Source organism: Balaenoptera ricei, chromosome 6 (genome assembly GCF_028023285.1).
Source record: "Balaenoptera ricei isolate mBalRic1 chromosome 6, mBalRic1.hap2, whole genome shotgun sequence".
NCBI classification, from domain to species: Eukaryota; Metazoa; Chordata; class Mammalia; order Artiodactyla; family Balaenopteridae; genus Balaenoptera; species Balaenoptera ricei.
In genome coordinates, this window is record NC_082644.1 from 73,672,374 (window position 1) to 73,696,679 (window position 24,306).

A 24,306-nucleotide genomic window follows, 5' to 3' on the forward strand; every position below is an offset into this window, starting at 1 on the left:
GTGTGCCGAGAGATGCGAAGAGTGACCTCTGAGAGAGAATAAGGAACCACATTTTGGGTGGGGAGTTTATCTGCGTGGCTTTTATGTGTGCGAGCAGGAGCAGCCCAGGCAGAGGGACCAGCATCTGTGAGGGCTTTGAGTTTGGAAAGAACTGGATACTCCCAGGAATTAGAAGATTAGAGTGGCTGCACCTGGGGAGAAGAGTGAAGGAAAATGAAGGTAGAGAGGGAGGAAGATCTTGGGCGCGGCAGGCCAGAGTAAGCAGCTGGGATTTTACTACAAAGGAAATGAGAAGCCATTGAAAGGGTTTAAGTAGAGAAGAGAGGGATTAAATTTAGGTTTATAGAAAGATTGTTCTGGCTGTTGTATTGGCCACCTGTGTTAGTCTGCTTGAGCTGCCATAACAAATACCATAGACTGGGGGACTTAAACAACAGAAATTTATTTTCTCACAGTTCTGGAGGCTAGAAGTCCCCAAATCAAGGCACCATTGGGGATGGTTTCTGGTGAGATCTCTCTTCCTGCCTTTTCCAAAGCGCCTTCTCATTGTGTCTTCACATGGCCTTTCCTCTGTGTGTACACATGGAGAGAGAGAGAGAAAGAGAGAGGTCTCTGCTGTCTCTTCTTCTTATGACACCAGTCGCATGGGAGTTAAAGCTTCACCCTTGTAACCTCATTTAACCTTAATTGACTCCTTAAAGGCCCCGTCTCCAAATACAGTCACATTGGGGGTTAGAGCTTTAACATATGAATTTTGGGGGACATAATTCAGTCCATAATACCACTCATGAAATAACCAAAGAACCTTTTCCCGGATTAAATAAAACTAAACTGTATAGCAAAGACTGAGGCACCCAAAAGAAAACTGATGCAGGAGGATCAAAAAAGGGAAAGGAGAAAGAGTAAGGTATTATTTTTTTTCTTTCTGCCCCAGCTTTATAGGACACGTAATTTAACATGGTAAACTGTTTTAAGTTTACCATGGGGTTGGTGGAGCCTGTGGGAGGGCAGGTTCTTGATCTTATTTTTTCATGTTATTTAGGAGAAATTGGGGAAGATCAGATCTTCAGCACCTGGGAGGGTCTGTCTAATTAAACACCTGCTCTTTAGGATCAGGTTTAACATATGAACAAGAGAGTAAGCTCTGCTCAGATACACAAACCACCCCCCACCCATCACCCCCCAAGGACTGCCAGGCCCTGTAACCTCTCCCCCTTCACTGGTCATTGCAGGAGTAAGAAGGAAAATCTTCTCTGGGCCTTGTGTTCTCTATGACTCAGTACTACTCAGCCTAGTTGTCAGTTGGTTGTCCAAAAAGTGGGGAACCCCAAGATGATTACATCCGTTTTGTTTCATGAAAAGTGTAAATCCTAGGAATTCCCTGGCGGTCCAGTGATTAGGGTTCCATGTTTTTACTGCTGAGGGCTGGGGTTCAATCTCTGGTCGGGGAACTAAGATCCTGCAAGCCACGGCACGGCCAAAAAAAAAGAAATATAAATCCTGATTGATGACTAGAACCTGGACATATGCAGTTGGAAATCTGTACAGGTTTACTTAAAAATGGAGAAGGTTTATTAGCAATAGAATCACACAGATATTTTCGATATCTTAAATGCTTTCTATCATTTAAAGCCTATAGAAATAGTCTCTGTTGGCAAACTCCACTGCTTGAACCAAATTTTCGCACTTGATAATCTGGGCTGAATTATTTAGGTTTTTCATTGCTGATGCACTGAATGCTTTGTCCTATTTGCAGGGTATTTCTTGATGGCCAACACAAAGTTTACGTCTCAGCCTGGCTACATTGGAAGGCTCTACGGTCCCTCCCTGCCAGGAAACTTGCAGTATTGTTTGCGTTTTTACTATGCCATCTATGGGTTTTTAAAAATGAGTGACACCCTAGCAGTTTATATCTTTGAAGAGAACCACATGGTTCAAGACAAGATCTGGTCTGTGCTGGAGTCCCCAAGGGGCGTTTGGATGCAAGCTGAAATCACCTTTAAGAAGCCCATGCCTACCAAGGTACAGTAGAAGCTTTCTGCAATTTTCAGTTGCTAAACTGGGTTAGTGAATTTCTGTTTAATTATTTTCAACTGGTGATGCGTTGTTTTTCTTCTGTTCAAGCTGAGAGCCCCACTCCCACACCCTATCCACAGCCGTGCGCAAGTTATATCCTTCAGTTCTTTTCAGTTTTCTGTCTCTCAGAGTCATGGTCACCTAGGGAGTTTGCTTGTTTAGTCCGTAGATTCCTTGAGGATAGTCCAAAGACAGAGAATATGTGAATAATCCAAGTTCAACAGCTATACTTTACTTCGAAGCCACAATTCACATGCACACGCACACGAACACACACACACACACACACGAATGCTAGTACTTTCAAAATGTGAAATCAGTGAGCCTGGTTCTACATTGAGGCTTTAAGGTCAACAACCTAAACCTCTAGCTGAACACAGGATGGGGAAACTCAGTAAAATATGAGAGCCAACCCAGACAGAGAGAATTTAAATAAGGGAACCATCAGCAGCGTATTTGATAACAATAAGAAAAGAGATCTTTTCGTGGCGAAAATACAAAAGAAAACTGTGATCTTCTGAATTTTACAACTCATAAACTTAAACTTAAGCTTTACAGGTGCAATAAATTCTGTCAACTAACCCAGATGAAATTAGAATGGGAAAATCCATTTTCTTTCATTTGTCAGTTGGTCAGAAGATCTCTCTCATGTACCCTCTGTGCAAAAAAGAAGCTAAAAGAAGGTCCCTTCCTGCAAACAGATGCCTCACACAATGGGAGCTCAATAGATATCACTGAAGAATGGATGGGTCAGTTGATCATGTTCATTAACTAGGAATTACCCAAAGTCCAGGCTCCCCAGGGAAAGATACATACCTAGCAGAGCAGTAGAACCTTCTTCATAAACATTAATGGCCCAAACTTCTCTTAGCTATAACCATCTGGACAGAACCATAGCTTTGTCTATAACTTCCTGTTAAAGAAATTTTGTACACCATTCCCATCGTAATATTGCTTGGTTACTCTTAGTTCGTTGGAATACCCACCAAAGCATGATTAAATCTTTACAATGATTAATCAAAGATCTTTGAAAATATTTACAAAGTTCTTTTTCATTGCTAGGCAAGAAGAAATTATGATTATAATGACATGGCAGCCTCCTTTACTTACTGATTACTAAAAGGGTCAAACCAATTTATGATACCCGTAGCAGAATATAAGCACACAAGTTTTATCACAATCTTACAAGCACTGATGGTACTGTTTTTATGCTGACTAAATAGGTTGTTGTAAGTATCCCCTTCTTAATCCCATCATATTTTGGTCACCTGACTAAACTGAGAGATTTGGCTCATCCCCCTGAGCAACAGAGGAAACAAATTGATGTTTCTGGTGCCAAGTTCCAACTCCTAGCCTAGGCTTATGTTTTTTAAGCCTATTTCCTAGCCAGTTCCAAACATTTCCTGAATGAGACTATCTTTCTGTAAATGTCATCTCACATTTGCAGCATTTTTGCATTTCCTCTTTGATCTCTTAGTCCTTCCCTGCACCTCTTAGGGATCCCAAAGGCTTACATTTTTTCCCCATTACCAATTATTTAACTCTCTCAAGTAGCTATGGCAACACACACACACACAGAGCAAACATGCACCAGACCCACATAATCAGAGATACACCAGATCCACATAATCAGGGATGCACCAGAAAATAATAGAATTTTTGTTGTACTCCACACCCTCTGTTGCTAATGTTTTAAAGACAGGAGAATATAATAAACATTTCATTCATTTATTTATTCCTTAATTCAACCATAATTTATTAGGTATATGCTCAGTGCAGGGCATATAAAGATGAATGAGGCTCAGATCCTACTTCTGAGAATGAGATCACAGATGATAGAACATTAAGATACAGATACGTAAAATAACTAACAACAGTACAATCTCACTGTCTCACAGAAGGGCTATATAGAAAAATAGAGGAGTAGTTCTACCAATTGGACATATAAAAAATAGTGATTAGTAGAGGCCCAGCTGACCTGGTGCTCGGAGGGTTAAGGTTCAGGCCATGCTGGATTCTAACTCCTGCTCATGCCTCCCCCCCCCCACTCCTCCCTTCTCCCCAATGCTTAACCCTCCCTCCCTGCCCCCAACCCTCCCCGCCATCCGCTACTCACAAAACGTGGGTGTTAGTAATCTGCCTGCTCCTCAGAGTGAGTCTCTGCTCTTACCTGACTTCCATGGAATGGGAGCAAGCCCCCCCAGCAAATAAGGGTGCCCCAAAGAATTGGCCCTTTCTTCTTTGGCTGACTTCCAGCCCTCCCAGCAACCACACAGATCCTCCCCAGCCACTTCAGGAAAACTGGATCTAGACCCAGTGGGGGCAGAGAAATTCTTATAGCCTATTCAGGGATTTGTCCCCAGTGCAGGTGAGGAGATGGTAGGTACAGTTCAATGCCAGAAAACTCTGGACACGTATCTGAAGGTGGCCAGTAGTTTTTGGCGGGTCCCTTCTAAACAGAACCAGCTCAGAGAGTGAGAGAACCATTTGACATCCATAGAGGCAACATAAAGTAAGGCGGGAAACTAAAGTTCACTGACTTATGTAACACATACAGGTGGAAACAAACATACAAACAGTATCTCAGAGAAGGGATAAAATGAAAAGCCAGAGTTTCCCTTAACCACCCCTGAACTCAAACTCCAGTTCTACTTCTTTTTCTAAAGGGTTTTTCCTGATTTTCTGATGCTTTCCTCTATAATTCTAAATATTCTATTTCCACCTCATTTCTTGCTGCATTAACCTTAGCAGTATCTGCTGACTCCCTGCTATGAAAGATAAGAAATTTAGCTTATTTACACTATTTCCTTTTCTTTTCTCTCTCCTCCTCACAATTTTTAGTTATATTTTTAACTTTTCTCTTGGTTCCCTTTGTAACTTTAGTACACCTAACCATCTGTTTTTGGTTCCATAAACTTTAGGTAGTGTCCCTTGACATCCCACTATGTGCAGTGAGTGCATTTTCACCCCTCTATTTCCCCTCACCTTGCTTGCCCGCTCCACCTCTCAATTCTCTCAGCTGTACAATTGCTTTTACACGGTCATGGCTTAAAACATTTATATTCCTCCAGTGAAGCCTTCAGTGCCTTGCCAATGGCAGGATTTCCCAGTATGGGTCCCCTTGGCATTTAGAAGAGGACAGTTCTGTCTTTGTGGGGGGCCATGCCTCACACGGTTGGGGTTTTGACATCTGCAGTGACAGCAACAACCCAAATTATTTCCACACATTTCCAAATGGCCCCAGAGGTGCCATGCAATTCTCAGATGAGAACTGTTGCTCTCTAAGCTGATTCTGAAAACTGAAATTAAGAGCCAACCCCACCTGCAGTCCACGCCTGCCACCTCCGATCTGCGCTCTGCCCAGAGGCAGAGTGATGATGAGGAAGCCTCCCGTGCAGTGACCCCCTGGCTTCCCGTTGCTCTGCGGGAAAAGGCTCTCATGCTCTGACATGATCCCCTCCACAGCTTGGCCGCTTACTCCCTCCATTCTAATCCCACTGCACTCAGTTCCTGGAACATACTGCCCTCTCCCACTTTGAGCCCTTGCACGCATCTCCTCTGCCTAGACTCTTGTTAATTCAGTCACGGCTTGAACGTCCCTTCCACAGAGACCCCTCCTCTGGCTCACTGCCCAGAATAGGTTAGGGTGCCCTGGGCCTCCTAGGCCTCTCCTGCGTCGTCTTGGAGACAGGATAGCACAGCGATTAGGGATAATGACACAAGAGTCTCTCTGGCTTCAAATCTCCACTCTACTACTGAAATGGCTTTGCAATCTTAGTTTTTTTCCTTAATTGAGGTATAATTGACATATAACATTATATTAGTTTGAGATGTACAACATAATGATTTGGTATATGTATGTACTGTGAAATGATCACCATAATGTTTACTTAACATCTGTCACCTCACACAGTTACAAATTTTGTTTCTTGTGATGAGCACTTTTATTTATTTATTTATTTATTTATTTATTTTTGTCTGTGTTGAGTCTTTGTTTCTGTGCGAGGGCTTTCTCTAGTTGTGGCAAGTGGGGGCCACTCTTCATCGCCGTGCGCGGGCCTCTCACTATCGCGGCCTCTCTTGTTGCGGAGCACAGGCTCCAGACGCGCAGGCTCAGTAGTTGGGGCTCACGGGCCTAGTTGCTCCGTGGCATGTGGGATCTTCCCAGACCAGGGCTCGAACCCGTGTCCCCTGCATTGGCAGGCAGATTCTCAACCACTGCGCCACCAGGGAAGCCCCTGATGAGCACTTTTAAGATCTACTCCCTGAGCAACTTTCAAATACACAGTACAGTGTTGTTAAGTATACTCACCATGCTGCGTGTTTATAAGTTTACAGTTGAAGAAACTGAAGTTTCAAAAAGTTAAAATAGTCCTATTCTTGCTGTCGCATTGCCACTGTCCCCCAAATTCCAGACAAAATCCTTAACAGTTATACCTCAAAAATACATCTCGAATATGCCCACTTGTGTCTCCCCAGCCACCTAAACTGCTTCGTATCTTTCTATCTGGTTTTTCTGCTTCCACCTTGCTCTCTCTACGCTCTCATGCAGCCACCAGAATCATCGTCTTGAAAGAGAAATAGGATCAGGCCACTCTCCTGCATGAAACTGTCCTATTGTCTGTAGAATAAAGCTCCATTCCCTCCTGTGGCTTATGAGACCATGCACGATCTGGTCCCCGCCTCCTTCGCTGACTTCATCTCCCTTCACTCTGCCCGTGATCACATAGTCACACAGTCCCCATAGTCACACCGGCCTTCTCTCTGTCCCCTGAGTCCCAAGGCCTTTCCTTCACCAGGGCCATTGCACTTGCAGTCCCCTCTGCCTGCGATGCCCCGCCCCCATCTATCCTATGTCAAGCCCCGTTCTCATTCTACTGTCCCAGTCAAATGTCTCCTCTTAGAAAGGAACTTCCCCGACCACCCAGTCTGTAACTGCTTTTCCCATCCCCAAGTTATTCCCCATGATATTTCCTAGCTTCTTTTGTGCATAGCATTTACCCCAACCTGAAATTGTCTGATTTGTTTGTCTACTTGTTCACTGTCCATTTCTCTTTTCCCATAAAAATATAACAATGAAAAAGGAATAAGTAAAAGAATGAAAGAGTGGACTTTCTAAGGCTGGTAAGTGGCAGAGCTGGGGTTTTAACCGTGGTCTATAGACTGTCTGAAGCCTGCCCTTTGCCGCAGGTATCTTTGGGTGCTCAAGGTCTCCATCCAGTCTTGGGGAAAGCCTGTTCTTGTGCAGCTGGAAAAAGTGAGGCTCCCAACGTGCCTTGGGGCATAGGCACCGCCTGTTATTTTATTTAATTCTCACAGCATTCCCATAAGGGAGGTAACGTATCTCATTTTAGTGCTCTTGGCATTCTAGAATACAAAGTTAGACTAACCCAAGGTCACGTTCTACTAGCAATGAATGCCTAAACTCAGAGCTCACTGAATGTGCGTCACTGTTGTGGGGAAGACCCTTCCCTGTCTCTGCTTCACGTCCTCACCACGCCATTCCTAAAGCCAGTCAAGCGTGAGTGGTCAAGGCCCAACTCACCGAGAGTAAATGGCTGCCTTTTCACACCTGTTCCCTGGCTGGGAGCCTTGTATTTGAATTTTGACTACACCTGGCCTAATCCCAATCCCGGTGTGAATTTTCACTGGTGGAGATGTTTGGTAGATATGTTTGAGTATCTGTGCTGCACAAAATAATTACAATAATCTCTTCCCTTCACATTGCTTCTCAGTATAGCCTGCTTCCGTGAACATTATTTTCACCTCTCAGTGAGTTGTCATGTGAGACCAGAGCTCAGAGGAGTGACGGGCAGCCTGGACAGAACTGTAAAGTCAAAACTTGCGGCCTCCTTCCCTTTGTTTCTCCTGCCTCGATCCTAATCCCTACACACTAGCTCACCTGTGCCTTCCCGGGTACCTCCCACTCTGGATGTTTCTTTACCTTTATTTCCACATTAGTTCTTACCCAGACCATTTTAAGGACAATGGGCTGATTCGACTAACAAGTCCCTGCTATCTCCCCTATACAGTCTAATGTTTGATGGAAACTATAATATATATTTCTACTTAAGGAATGATAGCAGTGGTAAGAGTTTCCCTGAGACCATTCTAACAAAATAGCCATATGGATGGCTGTGTAATGTCACAGCTGCCAACAGCAAGAGGAGCTTTTATTGAACACTTTCCATGTACCAGGCGCTATGCTAAGCACTTGACATGCATTACTTCATTTGATGCTGCAGCACCCTAGGAAGGAAAGCTGTATAGCCCTATTTAACAGATGAGGAAAGCTTGTGCAGACAATTAAGGACGTTGTTCAACAGCACACAGCTATTAAGAGGCAGAGCAGAGAGTTAAATCCAAGTCTTATTCAATCCAGAATCCATGCTTTTTATACCATACCTTTATGCTCCCCCTCCCAGCCCTCTCCTGGCTAATGTGGAAAGTGTAGGATCAGATAAGAAGGGGAAGCCAGCCCTAACTCAAGACTTCAACAAATTTCTAGGGCTTTATTGTTAACTCTCTGTTGTTCTATTTTAGAAATCACTTTGGCTCCTAGGAGGGGTCAAAATTCAAGGTGGTTCAGCACAGACAAAGGAGATCTGTGGGGTAGAGGGAAGTATGGCATAATGCTTAAGAGACTTGGCTGTGGGCTCTCTGGCGCTTACGCCTTTATAATTGGGGCTAGTTCTGTGGATCTTGCTGAGCCTCGCTTTTCTTCATAAGCAAAATGAGTGTATTAGTAGTACATGCCTCATAGGATTACGCTGCATCATGTAAAACCCTTAGCATAGTACCTGGCACATAGTTGGCGTTAATGTAGCTGGAGAGAGAAGGCAAGAGCAAGAGAGAGAAAAGAGAGAATGACAAAGAGACTAAAGAATTTTTTTTCTAGGTCCTGATCCTCATAAGGTTTCATAGGTAACATCTCTTTAGTACCTGGGTAATTCTGTACCTGAGCTTTTTCTGTGAAGTATTCTTTAAATTAAAATCAGGTCCGAGTTAAATCTTTATTTTAATAGTACTAGACTACTGCACTTACACAATCATGAACTGCCGACAGTATATTTGTTAACGTTTTAGAAACATTTTGTAAGGGCATGAATCATGAAATGGTTTTCTTGATCTGTTTTTCCTCAGCATGTTACTAAATAGAGAGCAGGTAATCAAGAGTTACCTTGAGACTTTCACACACTAGAGATGGTAATGAGGAGAGGGAACAATTCACTCCAAAGTGCTTTTCTTGAAAGCTAAATGTCAGGAGAGACTAAAGAGTCGTTGTCAGAAAGTCTGTAATGATGAAGCACAAACATTAGCCTTTTTTTTTTTTTTTTTGGATGGCTTGATGTTCTTTTAATGTAGGAAAAAAATGTTTGAGCCTAGTGTAAACATGTTTTTGGTCCCTGAATTTTTTTTTTAACATCTTTATTGGAGTATAATTGCTTTACAATGGTGTGTTAGTTTCTGCTTTATAACAAAGTGAATCAGTTATACATATACATATGTTCCCATATCTCTTATGTTCAAATCCTTGGACTGACGTTACGCTTGGTCACTATAGCACCTATATCAGGTCCTGCAATATCTTTTGACTTGAAGCAAGTTTTCCCTTTAACAAAGACCATTAAGTGGTCTGTTAATTAGAGGCACTGGGAGGAACTCAATATCATGTTCATTAAATATTTCTTTTGGAAAAAATGTTAAATGGCCCATAAATGAGAGCATGACCAGGCATTCTCTTTCATCTGGGTCTGGCTTAATGATCAGCTCAGCAGTCATTAAAGTCTGCATGGTAAACCCTTCTAAGTCTGCATCTTTATTCTGCTGTAAGATTAAAGAACAAACTTCAAAAGTCATTTATGGAGATGGAGAAAACCCCCATCTGGCCCCATCTGAAAAAAATATAAATACATTTTTTTTGACCAGGCAAGAACCTTATGTCAGCACTTCTCAGAGTATGTCCCATGGAGTACAAATCCCTTGAGTTATTCCATTGAAAAAGGGTTCTGTGGTCAAATGAGTTGGGGAAGTTTTGCATGCTAGATCTCTACTTCCACATACACACATGAAGATTCACCCTGCACAGTAACATGTTAGAAACTCTAGTAAGTTCTACATTAAAGAATCCTGTTCAACCTTGTGTAAGGTGGCAGTTTCCTCAGAGTACTTGACATAGAACCCTTGCATTGTGCATCATACTACTATCATAGCATTATGTATTGTATGGAAATTGTCTACTTACCTGCCTACCTACATTAGCTTACATCAGACTGTAAGCTTCTGGAGAACAGAGATCCATATCTTATTTATTTTTTATTTCTTATGTGAACACAATTTCTGGAACAGAGTGGGTACTCAATAAATAGTTGGAAAGAGAACCGAACTCTCAATGAATATGTGTTGATGGCAAGGAAGAACAATGTAAATACATCAAAGGAAGAAGGAAGATTAACTGTTTCTGCCTTTGAATCATATAAACCATAATCTCTTATAACCCAGCACCTGTGCAATTGGTCCTGCAAGGAATTTGAATGTGAACACTTAAAAGCAGGAACATCCTGCTGGAGTGGATATAAGGATGCACATAAACACATATATGCCAAGTCTGGTTCGGGGTTTTTTATGATGATATTTATTAAAACCAAAAGCTGTAACTCTTTTCTTTGGAACAACTTACATCTCACCATTTCCCTATTCCCAAAGACTGATATGAGCTTTTCCCAGCTCTCTTGATTTTCCTGATCCCTTTCCTGTCCCCCAACACAGCTTCTCCAGCCTCCATTCTGTGCTGTGGTCCATGGAGCACTCACTTCCACATCATAGTCTCCCCACCCACAGGTCCTTCTGGCTTCTCCTACCTTGGTCCTCTTAACCCCTGGGAACCCTCAGCAGCTATTTTCATCTTCTTTTCCCTAAGCTTCTCAGCCCAGCTGGAGAAAATAAGATTAATCTCTACTGTCCCCTCCAGGCTGCTGGGATCCATGCTGCTGGGAAAGCCTTTTATTCAGATCATCTCTCGCTGACTTCCACTCTCGTTCCCCACGCCAGATATTCAGATCCATTTTCACTCGCAAGTTTCCAAATCGATCCTACCTGCCTCATTCTTAGGATGTGACCTCATGGGTTCAACTCCCAAAAGAATGAAGGCACTGAACACAAACCCCTTCAATTCTGTTCCTCTCTGAATCCTCACTCGCCTCTCTTTGAATCTGACGGTTGGTTTCTCAGTCAAAACCAACTGGTCATCTATACGTTTGATTTCATCATCCTGCCTCCTCTGGGACCTTATTTCATAAATTGTTCCCTCTCTCATAAATTTTCAATTTCCATTAGTCCTTTGCATGCTGCCAACATATGCTGGTCATACAAATGAACAGCAAACCTTCCTTTCACCTTTTTACCCATTTAAGTTGCCACCCTATCCCATTCCTTTAATCTTCAAACTCCCTGGAACACGTGTCTTCAATTACTGGCTAGGAACCAGTGCAGTTTCTCATTCTTCAAATCCTTGCCTTCCCCCTCAACTGCTCCCTCAAGGGTTTATCAACAGCAAATATTTCCCATTGATCTTGCTGCAGGAATCATCATACCTGAGAAACTCCTACCCTTCTCTCAAAGTCCCTCTTAAGAGCCCCTTCCTCTTTGAATCTTGTATAAGTCATTAATTTGTGTTTTGTTGGGATGAGATTGTATAATAAAAGATCCTAGGTCAGGGCTAGGAAGACTTGGCTTTAAGTCTTGACTCTGGCATGAAATGGCACAAATCAGAATGTCATGTCACCTCTCCATGAAATAAAAACATGTTTTAAGATGTCCACTAAGTCTGTTCTAATTCTTATTATATTTTTAGACATCTTAATGTCGGGAACTGTCTTTTAATATTGTGCAGCACAGTCCTTGTGGATAACTTTCTCTATTTCTTTACTTCCTCTCGCAATAATCTTCTCGTTTTAGCAAAAAGTGAATGAAATTTGTCTGTGATTTGGATTTCTGCTTTTAAAATCTTCCTTTTCACTTTGCCCTTTAATAATGAAAATGAAACTAGATGTAAACTATCTAGGGTTCTAAAATTTTTAAAGACAACACTTAGCAGTTCGCTTGGATAGAAGAGCAGGTCTAGTAAGTTTCTGGAGAGATTTATAAATAGGTGGCTATTTAATGACAAGACACCCTGCTATAAAAGGACTAAGGAATCAGAAAACCAATGTGTAGATAAGATACGTGAGAAAAGATGAATTTCCTATCACATTTCATGATGTCTGAGAACACTGGGAAATGGCTGCTCCAGGATATTAATGTTCCAGCATAATTAAAGCAGTGCAGCTGAGTGCAAAGCAGAAATTGCAAAATCATTAATTTCTGACACAATAATCAACACATTATAGAACAGATTAAGGTGGTTCCATACACAGAGCCAGGAAAATTATACTGTCAAGTGGAATATGTTTTAATGTGAAATTGGATAGAGGAGCTAAGTATGGAAAAGGAGCCTGCTGTTGAGTTTTTCCAAGCAAAACTCAGCGTCAGCTGTCAGTCCAGGAATTATAAATTACTTTAAATATGAGTAAGGCAGAGTTGAGATACTCTGATTTTCCTTCTCTTTCATTTCCTTTCAGATATTTGTTGTTGGGTTTCTGTGTTTCATGTCAATTTATAGGGAAATGACTGGAAAGACTGATTAGCACAACTGGTAGTTGCTAACACACAGCTTACATGAATGTGGTGTTTATGTCAGTGCATTCTTTCATGACTTTCCCAAGGAATTAATTTCATAGAATATGGCTGGATTACCACGTTTGTCCTCCCAGCACCATGGAGATATCTGGGACATTCTTGCCCCATAGTCTTATTCGTAAGCTTAATTAAGCAAAAATGTATTCCAAAGATTGTTTATAAACCTAAAAACACTGCCTCCCTCCACACTCCCAGATTCCTAATCTTGTATTTCACAGTCTCACAATGGCTGCCTTTATAGGGAATCTTTTCCCGGGTTTTTTGGATGAGGCAACACTGACTAATTTGTACTTTGAGATTCTCTGGGGATCCTCTGGTTTCCTGAGCTCATAGACCAGGTAAGTATTTGCTGGACACTCTAGGTATAAGCTCAATTCACTTACTTGGAAATCGACAATTCACACATTAGTAAAGACTCCCTACTTTCTCCCACAGAAGAATACCTTATTTCCTTTTGCATAGATATCCCCACCTTTTTCTCCCTCCCTTGTGTGGCTTTCTCTGGGTATTCTGTGCTCTGTCTTTGCAGTATCTACATCTAGTAGAAGTCTCTCTCCAGGTAGTCAACAAGCTACATCCCTATGCATCTCCCACCACACCCTGAAGGATCATGAGCTCCTATTTTCTGTTCAACATTGGCTTACGTGTGAATGTAGGCAATGCTCAGGACGCATTACTATTTGTGGCCTGCCTATTTCATCTCAGTCTCTGAACCAAGACATCTAGTTCTCCCTTAGTTTCTTTCTCCAAATAAGGATTGCCTAATAAACATATCTGAAAGGCAAATGTCAAGCCAGAAAAAATAGTTTGCAACGTATATGACAAACTCCTAATACATTTAAGCTTTAAATTTAATATATCAATAAGCAAAACATGAACTAAGAAGTAGGAAGGTGGGCAATGAATATATACAGGCAAATCAGAAAAAAAGAAATATTACTGGAAAATAAATGCACAAAGATGTCCAACTTCATTTATAATCAAAGAAATTTAAAAAGTAATAAAATAGCACATTTGTCTATCAAATGGATAAAGATATATATTTTTTTTTTGATAAAGATATTTTTAAAACATAATACTCTGGAGTATGATATTTATATTAATAGCTGCATTCATACTGCTTGTATTGTTCAGTTTATCAATTAAAAAATCTTTCACTTTAGGCCAAAAATATATAGATGTATATATAATATAAGAGTTATATATATACTTAAATTTCATTTATTAAATATTTATATATATATAATTACATATTTAAGTATATTATATATAAAACATTGCCCTGGAGAGGTGAGTATTCAAGGAAATAGGATTCTCATAAGCTCTAGTGTGAAGGTAAATTGATATAATATTACTAGATGACAATTCAATTACCTGTATCAAAAAGAAAGACCCCAAACATGCATATCCTTTGACATAACAATTCTAATTCTAGGAATTTATCATAAGGAAATAATCATGGTTATGCACAAAGGTTTATCTACCAATATTCATCACAGCAATATTTGTAATATTGCAAAATTGGAAACTGCCCAATTATCTATCAGTAGGGGTTGGTTGAATAAGTTGTAACACAGCTAAAAAGGGCTTAACATTATACAAGTTTTTAGCCACAGCTCTGCCTCAAGTCAGGATCTCCGCTTTGCCCTGGGAGTTAATGAAAATAAGACCCACACTGTCTCTATGTCTCATACATGAGCAGAGTGAAGTCATTATTCCTGTTTGGATATTAGCTAAAGTCACTGTCTTCTCCTGACCCAGAGAAATTCATCCAGAGCAGGGGTGAGCCCTTGAGAGTCAAGGCAAAGACATAGATTCTGCCTTTTTTTGCAATTGATTGTGTTCTCCAAGTCTTCTGGTAGGACTGATGTTTTATATCTCCATCCACGTGTCACAATAGGTCTGTATTATGATGTTCATCCTTGGGCATGACAATTAAATTGATGATTACATTACATTGCTCAGGGAAGTGTTTGACCAGGGGTCCTCCCTAAGCAAGGTGGGCTGGAGATAAACCACATTGTATGTCCAGGAAGGCATTCACACCTGTTTCCTTTAGTGACGATGAAAGGCTTATAGGAAAATTTGATATAATAATGTTCTCGTTATTAGAGTGTGAAATTAGATCCTAAAACACTAAAAATGATACCATCTCACCTTTAGTTCTAATGTTCATTTTTTCAGAGGCTTTTCATGTTTATTTTCCATTTAGACCCTCAATACTAATTGTACAGGATTGTGCAGGATCTATGTCCCACAAAAAAAAGAGCATGAATTTTGGAGTCAGACAGACCTCACTCCCAAAACAAAGGAAAGGAGGTGAAAATGGGTGCAAATGAAGATAAGATTGAAGGTGTGGATGTGGGGAGTTGAGGGGATTCTTTCCTATGGGCTAAATTTTCCGTGTGGAGCAGACATAAGGTCATCGGCTAAGAAAGAGAAGGACATCAGTGAAGTGAGGGAACACCTGCTGTGGAGAGGTGGGGTTACTGCCTACGAGGAGAGGTTTCAACACTCACCAGCCCTGAAATTCAGTCACGATCTATGTAAGATTCAGGTTCTGGTGCCAGGTGATGGAGAACTCTTTATAAACATACATAAGGCAAAATGACAGGAAGCTAGTTATAATATAAATACAGGTCAAAGACATACTTGTCCTCTGCTATTAATTGGGGAGTTTCAAGCCTTTCAGAATCATATTCTAAAATACCTAAAGCAAAAGGAGAAAATGAGCAGATTGGTATAATGAAATATGCTCTATCAGATATTCGGAGTGTCATGTTTCATGGCCGGGTCTACAGCTAGCTGTTATATGACCTTGAGCTCATAGCATAGGGTCTCTGGGCCTTTTCCTCATTCTAAAAATTATCTGATTCTGAGGTCTCTTCTGGAAACTCCTTTTCCTTTTCAGTGACCAAATGATTTGAAAATAATGCAGATTTCTGAAATCAGTGAGTTGAGAGATCTGGGTATTTACCACACAAATAGCAATGAAAAACTTTGGCTGCTGTTGTGCAAATCTAGCACAGGGTGCCCTCTACCCTAAAATGGAAGGCTCTTATGAGCAGAAGGGCTCATGCTGGGTAAAGCCGGAAGCTGTTCAGTCTTTGTTGCTTGTGAAAGCCAAGAGCTGAATTAAATCAGATGGGTCTTTAAAAAAAGAAGAAACAAAACAGATGGATCTTTTAAGAAAAAAGTGTTGGTCAGCTAAAGACTTATTTAAAAACACATGGTCATTCTGCCTTTTGTGGGATCTGAAGACCAAATATAGTATCTGCAGGAGGCATGCTGTTACGGTTTAGCAACTATTTCCCCAAACATGGCTGGGATTCTAAAAATACTGAAGTCTTATACTCATTTTTCTAGATAAAGCTCCACTCAGCCTGTCTTTAGGGATTTGTGAAAATTCCACCCTTTTAGCCAAGTGTCTAATGTCAGAATTTTTGTTTTGCTTTATGTTTTTAAAATTCTCTTACAACTTATTGTCAAACAGTTAAATGAATGCAGTTGCATTACATAGTATAGTATATCCTGCAATTGTGTCAAAAGCATCTTAATGAAGGGCTCTGGAATTCCACTGACTGGATTATAGTAATTTTGTGAGTAATTATTCCACCAACTCTGCAGTCGCCATATCCAAATTTATCTGTGCAAATGATTCCAAAAGATTTCAAACCTCGTCAGAATAGAAGTTAAATTTAACCCAGAATCAAACCCTCTGGTAAATTGTTGAGGTCCACTGCTTATAACAAGAACCTATCTAGGTTTGTTTTCGAACATGGGTAATTTATGGTATTGTTGGCATAGGATTGAAATGTTTCCATGTGAAGATAGGAGGCCATTTCTGGAAACTATCATTCACATACTAATTACAGGCCCAGCTGGGGCTCTTCAGTTGGTAAAGTAGGTGGTGGTGGATTAACCCAACAGCCTGGCCAACAATGTCTCTCTGGAAGGCCATGAAACTACTTTAAAAGTCAGTGTTGAGCTCTTTAATACCAACGATGTTTTTTTAACTACACAACAAAGGTTTGTGGTTCCCTGCAAAAGCTTTCATTTCTTCCCTCCCTCAGCAAAGTCCTATTCATTGTGTTGGGTACCACTTAAACTATGACACTTCATAAAGTTATAATGAGTAACTCTAATTATTTTAAAACTCCGGCCTGATTTGGTTTGGGAAAATAAGTTCCTGACATATCTGTCTCTCTGCTTTTTCTTTCCTATGTGCTTTAACCAGGAACTTTTCTGGACTTTTACAGGTATAGGGGCAGTTCAGCCCCTCTGAGTAACCCAGCCTTGTGGCTGCGTTTCTGTACAGACTCTCTCTCCACCCCACTGTCCCCACCCACTGGGAGGGAAAAACTTTAGGAGAGAATTAAAATTTGTATACCATGAGGAAAGTTTTCTCGGTTACCCTTAGGATTTGCTCCCTGTCATTATGTTATTTTGAGGGAGTAGATCATTCTTTTTTGAAAGGGAGGCAAGTGAAAACAAAGAAGATACTCTATTGCCCTTTGACAATTTGCAGTTTTCTGAAGCAGGAAATTGGAAGAGTGAAGCCCTGATCATCTCCAGGATGATTATTCAGCTGGAGTGTCAATCCATCTCCCTTGCTTTTTTGCTCCTTTGCCTTTTCTTTCCAGGGCTTAAGGATATTTCATTGCTCCTTAGAACTACCACCTGGTGATGTGCAGAGGAAAAGAAAACTAATTCAATCTAGCCTGCTTTTAAAATGTAAACAACTGTCCTGCCCTGACTGGGAAGAATTAACAGGTTGAAATTGACAGAGAATCCAAAAAGGAGGTAACAGATCTGAAAGTTCCTCACATAGGGAATACACATAATAGAAATTTAGCAAGTGGGGTTTGATAATCCACATAGCAGTTTTCTACTTGACTGGTGGTTCTCAGCCAGAAAAGATTTTGCCCTGGCCCCCCTCCCCAAAGGGACATTTGGCAGTGTCTGCAGACATTTTTGATTGTTATAACTTGGGGGTGATATTGATATCCAGTGGGTAGATACCAGGAATGCTTAACATCCTGCAATGCACAGGGCAGTCCCCTACAACAAAGAATTATCTGGCCCCAAATGTCAATAGGGCTGAGATCAGAACACCCTGCTGTAGATAAATGAGCATGTGCAATGTCTAATTTTAATATGATAAGAAGTAAGTTAAATCATGTTTTTGATCCTTACTTGACTATATTTAAAATTATTTGTTTGCAAATATGTATTTATAGCTCTCTCCATTCACTGCCTATTTGTATTTCAAAAGTTGGTCTAGCTAAGTTTTCTCAACAATTAATATTCTCTATCAAAAAAATTTTAAAGTATCACTAGTCCCTAAGGACTGGAACCTTTAGTGCACTGAAACAAATTCATTTACACAAATCTAATTTGCCCCTAACTTTTAAGAGATTTGCATAAAATCAAGAACACCTGTCTAAGGGACAGCAATTTACTTTGTCCCTCTTCTCCCCTCTTAAATAGATATTAGTATACATTCAAGTTGCCTAAGATCTTTTTCCCAGTCTTTAGAGATATTCTGTTTACTTTGAAATACTGCCGAAAATGAAATAAACACTGTTTTTTAAAAAAGAGCTATAAATAAACAAGAGGTTAATCCCCTTAAGAATTTAGACCATGGGCAATTTCCTTCTTGTCACATTCTTAATGGGACCCAGGGACAGAGTTCTTAAGAACAGACCGAAATGTTTGGCTTTCTCTTCGCCTGTGTCAGCCAGGCCCAATCCTCAGCTTACCCAGTCACCAACTACCCTAAAATAACCTCTCCACCTCAAGAGGCCCTCAAAATGCAAGATGGCGGCACAAGAATAGGAGATGACATTATCAGCATTATTTATAGAAGGGTGGAAATCCAATGTGTTAGACCAAACAAGCTGATCTTGTCACGTTTCTTTTGTGTGTTGGAATGCTGATAGACAACTGCCAAACAGGTCTGAGGTTTGAGGCCATAGTTTGAATCTAGTACATAGCTGACTGGCTTTGTGGCTCTTTTATCAGAACAACATGTGGTCTGGCCAGTATTCTAAGTGTAGAAAGAGTTCTAAGATAGGAATAACCTAGTGGCCTGCTGTTGTCCAGAACATCTTTAGCATTTCACTTAACCCACTGTGGCAGTTCACAGATTTGTTTGGAATGTCCAAAAGGAGCCAGGAAGCTTTATCCAGTGGAACTTTCTGCAATGAGGAAATGTTACATATCTGCCATAACCAGCTCACTTGATCACTGGCTCCATGTGGCTATTACGCACTTGAAATGTGATTAGTGCACCTAAGGAAATGAATTTTAAATTTTATTTAATTTTCATTTAAATAGCCACATGTCCTCGTGGCTACTATAATAAACAGTGCCAAGCTGAAAAACAGTAACTCATTATTCCACATCTTCATAATAGATATCTTGATTCCTTCTTCTTTTCTATCAATTATAAATATAGCAAAATTAAAGAATGTTCAGAAAATGAAAGGAAATTCTATTCAATACCCGTAATTTCATGAACCTAACAAAATTGTTATACATTTGGTAAATTTTCAAGGTTTTTTTCTATGTATTTTTAGATGAGTTCTATATAATTTATCTTATTTTATTTTGCTTTATTTTAATTTTATCTATTATAACCAGCTTTTTTTCACTTAACATTATGAGAGGAATATATTTCTCTACTACTAAATAATATTCACAAGCTATCAGAGTTAATGATTGCCTATTTCTTAGATTGTAGCACCATGGTTTGTGTATTTCCTCTGTTTTTGAAATCTTGGGTTCTTTCATTTGTTTGCTTCCTTGCTTGCTTGGTTTTATGGTCATTATAAAATAATGCTGTAGTAAACATGTGAAAGCATGTTTACATTTCTCCTCTTTAAGATACGTTTACCTGCCAAATGTTTGAGTTTTGTTTAGGTAATAAGTTACATGGTGAATCATTTCACTACCACAGAACCATTTTGAAAAAGTACTTTTTCACTATTCATGTCAAAAATAGACTTTAAAGAAGAGAAACGAAAAGAGAGCCAAGTCTTTTCTCGCTGCAGCACAATTAATTCAGTAAATTACGAGACAGATTACTATTCCTTCCCATAGAACAGGAAGAATTGCTGATAAAATGTAACTGTACTCAGGGCTGATGCCATAGACCTCTGCTTTGCAAATGGGGAACAAGTTCCCACGCATAAATCCTATAAGTAAAATATTTTACATAGTCAGATCATCTCTAGAATTTAAAAAGATAAGAAAATTAATGGAAGTTAAATTAAAAAACCCAAAACGCCCTTTTTATTTTGTTCCTTGTAAATATATATAGTTATATATTATTACATCTCCAAACTATCCTTTTTATAATTTAAAGTGATATGAATACAGTCCAAGTAAACTTTCACACATCTTACGATTAGGAGTTATTCTGAAGATATTGGCCTAAGACATTTTATATTTTGCCTAGTGATAAACTGTCATGAGATTTTTCAATTTCTTTTTAAATAAATTCTATATTCTGGTGGCTCTGATCATTAAAGAGCAAATAGATCCTATTGATAACACAGATAAATTGAAGACATAGCATACTGAATATTAGAACCTAAAAAAAATCAAATGTTCTCATTATTCATAATTTGGGTTGTACTTTCTGTAATATCTCTTTGTCTTTTTTGAATTAAGATTTGTATTTGAGGGATTGGCCATGGACTGAATGACCTTGTGCTCATTAAACATTAGGTTATACCTGTGAAGCAGCTTTGTAAACTGCAAAGTACAGTGAAAATCTAGTATAAATGTTTTGAAAAGTGCTCTTTGCTCATCCTATACATGAAAAGGAGACTTTTAAATTGGCTTAATGGAAAGAAATCCAAGACTTTTCTCTCTCTCTTTGGCACAGTGAATTTAATAATTTATAGTAGAGATTTATTTTTCCTTCACATACAACAGTAAAAATGTTTGGCCTGATAAAATAACTGCATTTAGGGCTTTTATTAGTGATAACACTCAGGGACATAGATCTTTACTTTGGAAATGGAACTTGGGTCTCCAGATAGCAAATCACTGGGACTTTGTTCACTCTATGAATGAAGCACATTGCCAGAAAGTCACTTCCAAAAAATCAATAGTGTGTTTACACTGGAAATGTTTGTAAAAAAGCTTGGACTGCCATCCACCCTGTATGCACTTTGTGGATTATCTGGGGAAAATATTTAAAAGTTGATTGGTTTTCCTCTGCCACCTAGTTAACTTCTTGCTTTCCTCTCCCAGTGTTTTAAAGAATGCAAACTAAGTTCAGCATTAGTGTACACAACATATCATTGTGAGCTTGATTCTGCTGAAAAAAATAAGAGAAGTAGTCCCAGGGTCATATATAAATGGTTAACCATTACTCATGCCACTGTGATCTGTGGTTCACAAACAATGAAGAGGTGCCTGTAGTTTGCTTCTGCACATCTGTTGTGTCAAGTACATCCCAGGTCGTAAGAGTTTCCAATTTTCAGTTGACAGAACTCACAGTTTTACTTTTCTGAATTGCAGGTGGTTTTCATGAGCCTGTGCAAAAGTTTTTGGGACTGTGGACTTGTAGCCCTGGATGACATTACAATAGAATTGGGAAGCTGCTGGTCTCCAGGTAAGAGGGCGGTCATTTCAGCTTTCTTTTGTCTCCCTGGCCGATTCGTGGCGTGTCCTGTTTCTCTAAGAACATACCACGTACATTTAATCTGTGCTAGTCTGTCCTTTGCTTTTCTTGCCAGAAGTGCCTCTCTCATTTAGAAATGATGCCTTGAATGCAATGTGTGACTTTGTACATATGACTTGACCTCTGTATCTTCATCTATAAGAGAGGTGGTAATACCTACCTGAAAAGTGGGGATAATACACATAAATTCCCTAGTGTAGGACCTGGCACAAAACAGTGCTTTAAAAACAAATACCTTCTATTATAATTCCTTTTGTTATTATTATTGTTGTTGCCTCATATGCATGCAGATTTTTAAGAAATATTGATGAAATTGTTATTATACATAGACTAGGCTAAACATATCATTTCTAAATGATAATAAGTAAATATTTTCCAAGTGAATTAAATGACAGTGGAACAATGGAGCAAGCATTGATGATAGTGACAAATATTGTGGCTGTGTGTTGGACATTATGTCTAATGAGAAAATTGTGCATACCTCAACCCAAATCACTGGTTTCTCTCTACTAATTACCACTGCATCCTAAGTCTCAGGGTATCCATTTCTTTAACAAACAGGCAAATTGTGGCATCAATTTGGCACCAGAGAATAATCTCCATGTTTATTTAATTAAAAGATAATTTGTTTCTAGTCGATTTGTGTGGCACTGCAAGAACAACATAAAACAAGATAAAAATCTCTACACTCAAGAAGTAGAAAAGGGAATGAGGCTTCATTAGCTTGTAGTGTATATAAAATAAAATGAAGTAAAATAATTATCATGCAAGAGATGGAAAAGATAGGCTGTTTTTTAGAGAATCTAGATGTAGGGAGGTACAACCAAAGAAGTCCCCAGGAAGTTGGGAGGTGACACCACTCTAATAATAATCATTATTACAGTTATTGAAGATAGCACCCAAAGACATAAACATTTGTTTTTGGAAATGGAAAATAAGCCTCCAGGTAGCAAAACACCAAGTTCTAATATATATTTAGCTAATATTTATTGAGAACTTCATGTTCTAAATATTTTACATACATCATCCTATTTAAGCCTCACAACCCCCTGAGGTGGATACCGTTAATATTCCCACATTACAAATAAGAATGCTGAGGCAGAGAAAAATTCAGTAACCTGCTCCACGCATATTAAGCTATGTCTCCAAAATCACATTTAATTCTTTCACATTCCCCCCCTCCTCCAAAGCAGCTATAGAGTTGCTCTGAGGATTCCCTTCACTCATTCTGGATTTCTGAAGAAAGCTCCTGCATACCGTTTTATTATTTTTATGTTTCCATAAAGGCAACGTACCTCCAATTTTCAGAGCTTTATAAGCTCATTCACACAAATAAATTCACAAGTCAGAGAAAGTGTCTTTCTCAAAGTATTCCCATACTTTTGGATCTAGATTTCTGATTGTTCTCTGCCTCTCTGGCAGAGCCTAGGGTGGAGTCCAGCCTCTAGCTGGAGACACCAGTGTGGCTTAGGTGGGCTTCTGGTGAGGGGGCTGCCTCTTCATGTGGGACGTGTGGCCAGACGACACCCATACGTGCAGCATGTGCTTCCAGTGAGCCTTGGAATACGTATTCATTGAAAGAGCCTCAGCAATCGCAACACCTGCTGTTTCCTTGCAGAGAAGCTTCCAACTCCACCTGGAGAGTGTACTTTCGAACAAGATGAATGTGCATTTACTCAGGAGAGAAGGAACCGGAGCAGCTGGCACAGGAGGAGGGGAGAAACTCCTACCTCCTACACAGGACCAAAGGGAGATCACACCACTGGGGTAGGTGAGTTATGCCACATGGTGCTGTTTCCTAAGGAAACCAGAAATAGCATTCTAGGGGTCATTTACTGCATTTTGAAATGGGAAAAATGATGTGTCTAGAATGAACTGCACGTGGGATGCTACACATGTAGGGTAGGTAATTCAGTATGTGCATTTAAAATCATTCTTTCTGTTTATTACATTGCTTATATATCTTGCTGCAAAAAGGATTTAAAGAGCTTACAAAGATATGCACACAAAGATAATTTAATTAGAGGTAGGTTTAAAAATAAAAGAGAGATGGACAAAAATGAAAAAAAGTATATGATGATCTAAACTTAAGCCCAGGACTGAGACCTAGTATAGAAATATGCTGGCAGACAGGGGAGGAGATATATCAGTTTGAGTCCTCACTTTCTAGAAACTGAAAAAGATGGAAAACTCATCTGTAAAACATGATTTACAGTGTTCTTAGGATAGAAACAGATGAAGCAGTCCATCAATGGGTGGAAGCAATAAGGAGGTGCATTTTCTGTAGAAAATGTATAAACTACAATAAACTAGGCTAAAAGTTGATCTACTTCTTATTATCACCATGTGTCAGCAATTGTAAACAATGTCAGTGATAAAAATACTCCCTAAAGAATAGACCTTTCTCACTGACCCTCTCAATTTTACTTGGTATACCAGTTGGATAACAGCACATCATTTGGTCCAGAAAAAAAGAACTATCCCTGGTACTAAGATTATAGAGATATTTCCTGAAGGGTCCTTACAGAGAGTTGCATAGTGCTGTTTCTTATGGTCTACCTCAAGATAAGTCTAGGGAATAACACCACAGAGCAACCTATAGCACAACCTATTTATTGAATTGGCTTAATTTGGTAGGGTGCAATCAGGAACAGCTTTGTTTTTTCTTTCCAACACTCTCTTCAAACATACCCTGGAGAATTCTCCCTTCCCCACCCCTTGGCAGATCCCATAGCTTCTCAGTCTGGTTGAGGTATAGGAGCCGTCACACATTCAGGTATGTTAAAAAGTCCAAT

General features: G+C 39.7%; 1 protein-coding gene across 4 annotated transcripts in view; it reads left to right on the forward strand.

Annotated features, from left to right (window-relative positions):
• MAMDC2 (MAM domain containing 2) overlaps window positions 1-24,306 on the forward strand; it is a 168,583-nt gene that overhangs the window by 110,674 nt on the left and 33,603 nt on the right. For 3 of the 4 annotated variants that reach the window (XM_059924875.1, XM_059924874.1, XM_059924873.1), the window contains 3 exons: window positions 1,757-2,022; window positions 21,349-21,442; window positions 23,130-23,282. In XM_059924875.1, coding sequence (XP_059780858.1) covers window positions 1,757-2,022; window positions 21,349-21,442; window positions 23,130-23,282 — 513 coding nt within the window. The remainder of the gene's footprint in view (window positions 1-1,756; window positions 2,023-21,348; window positions 21,443-23,129; window positions 23,283-24,306) is intronic. The other variant, XM_059924876.1, reaches the window with a different exon arrangement.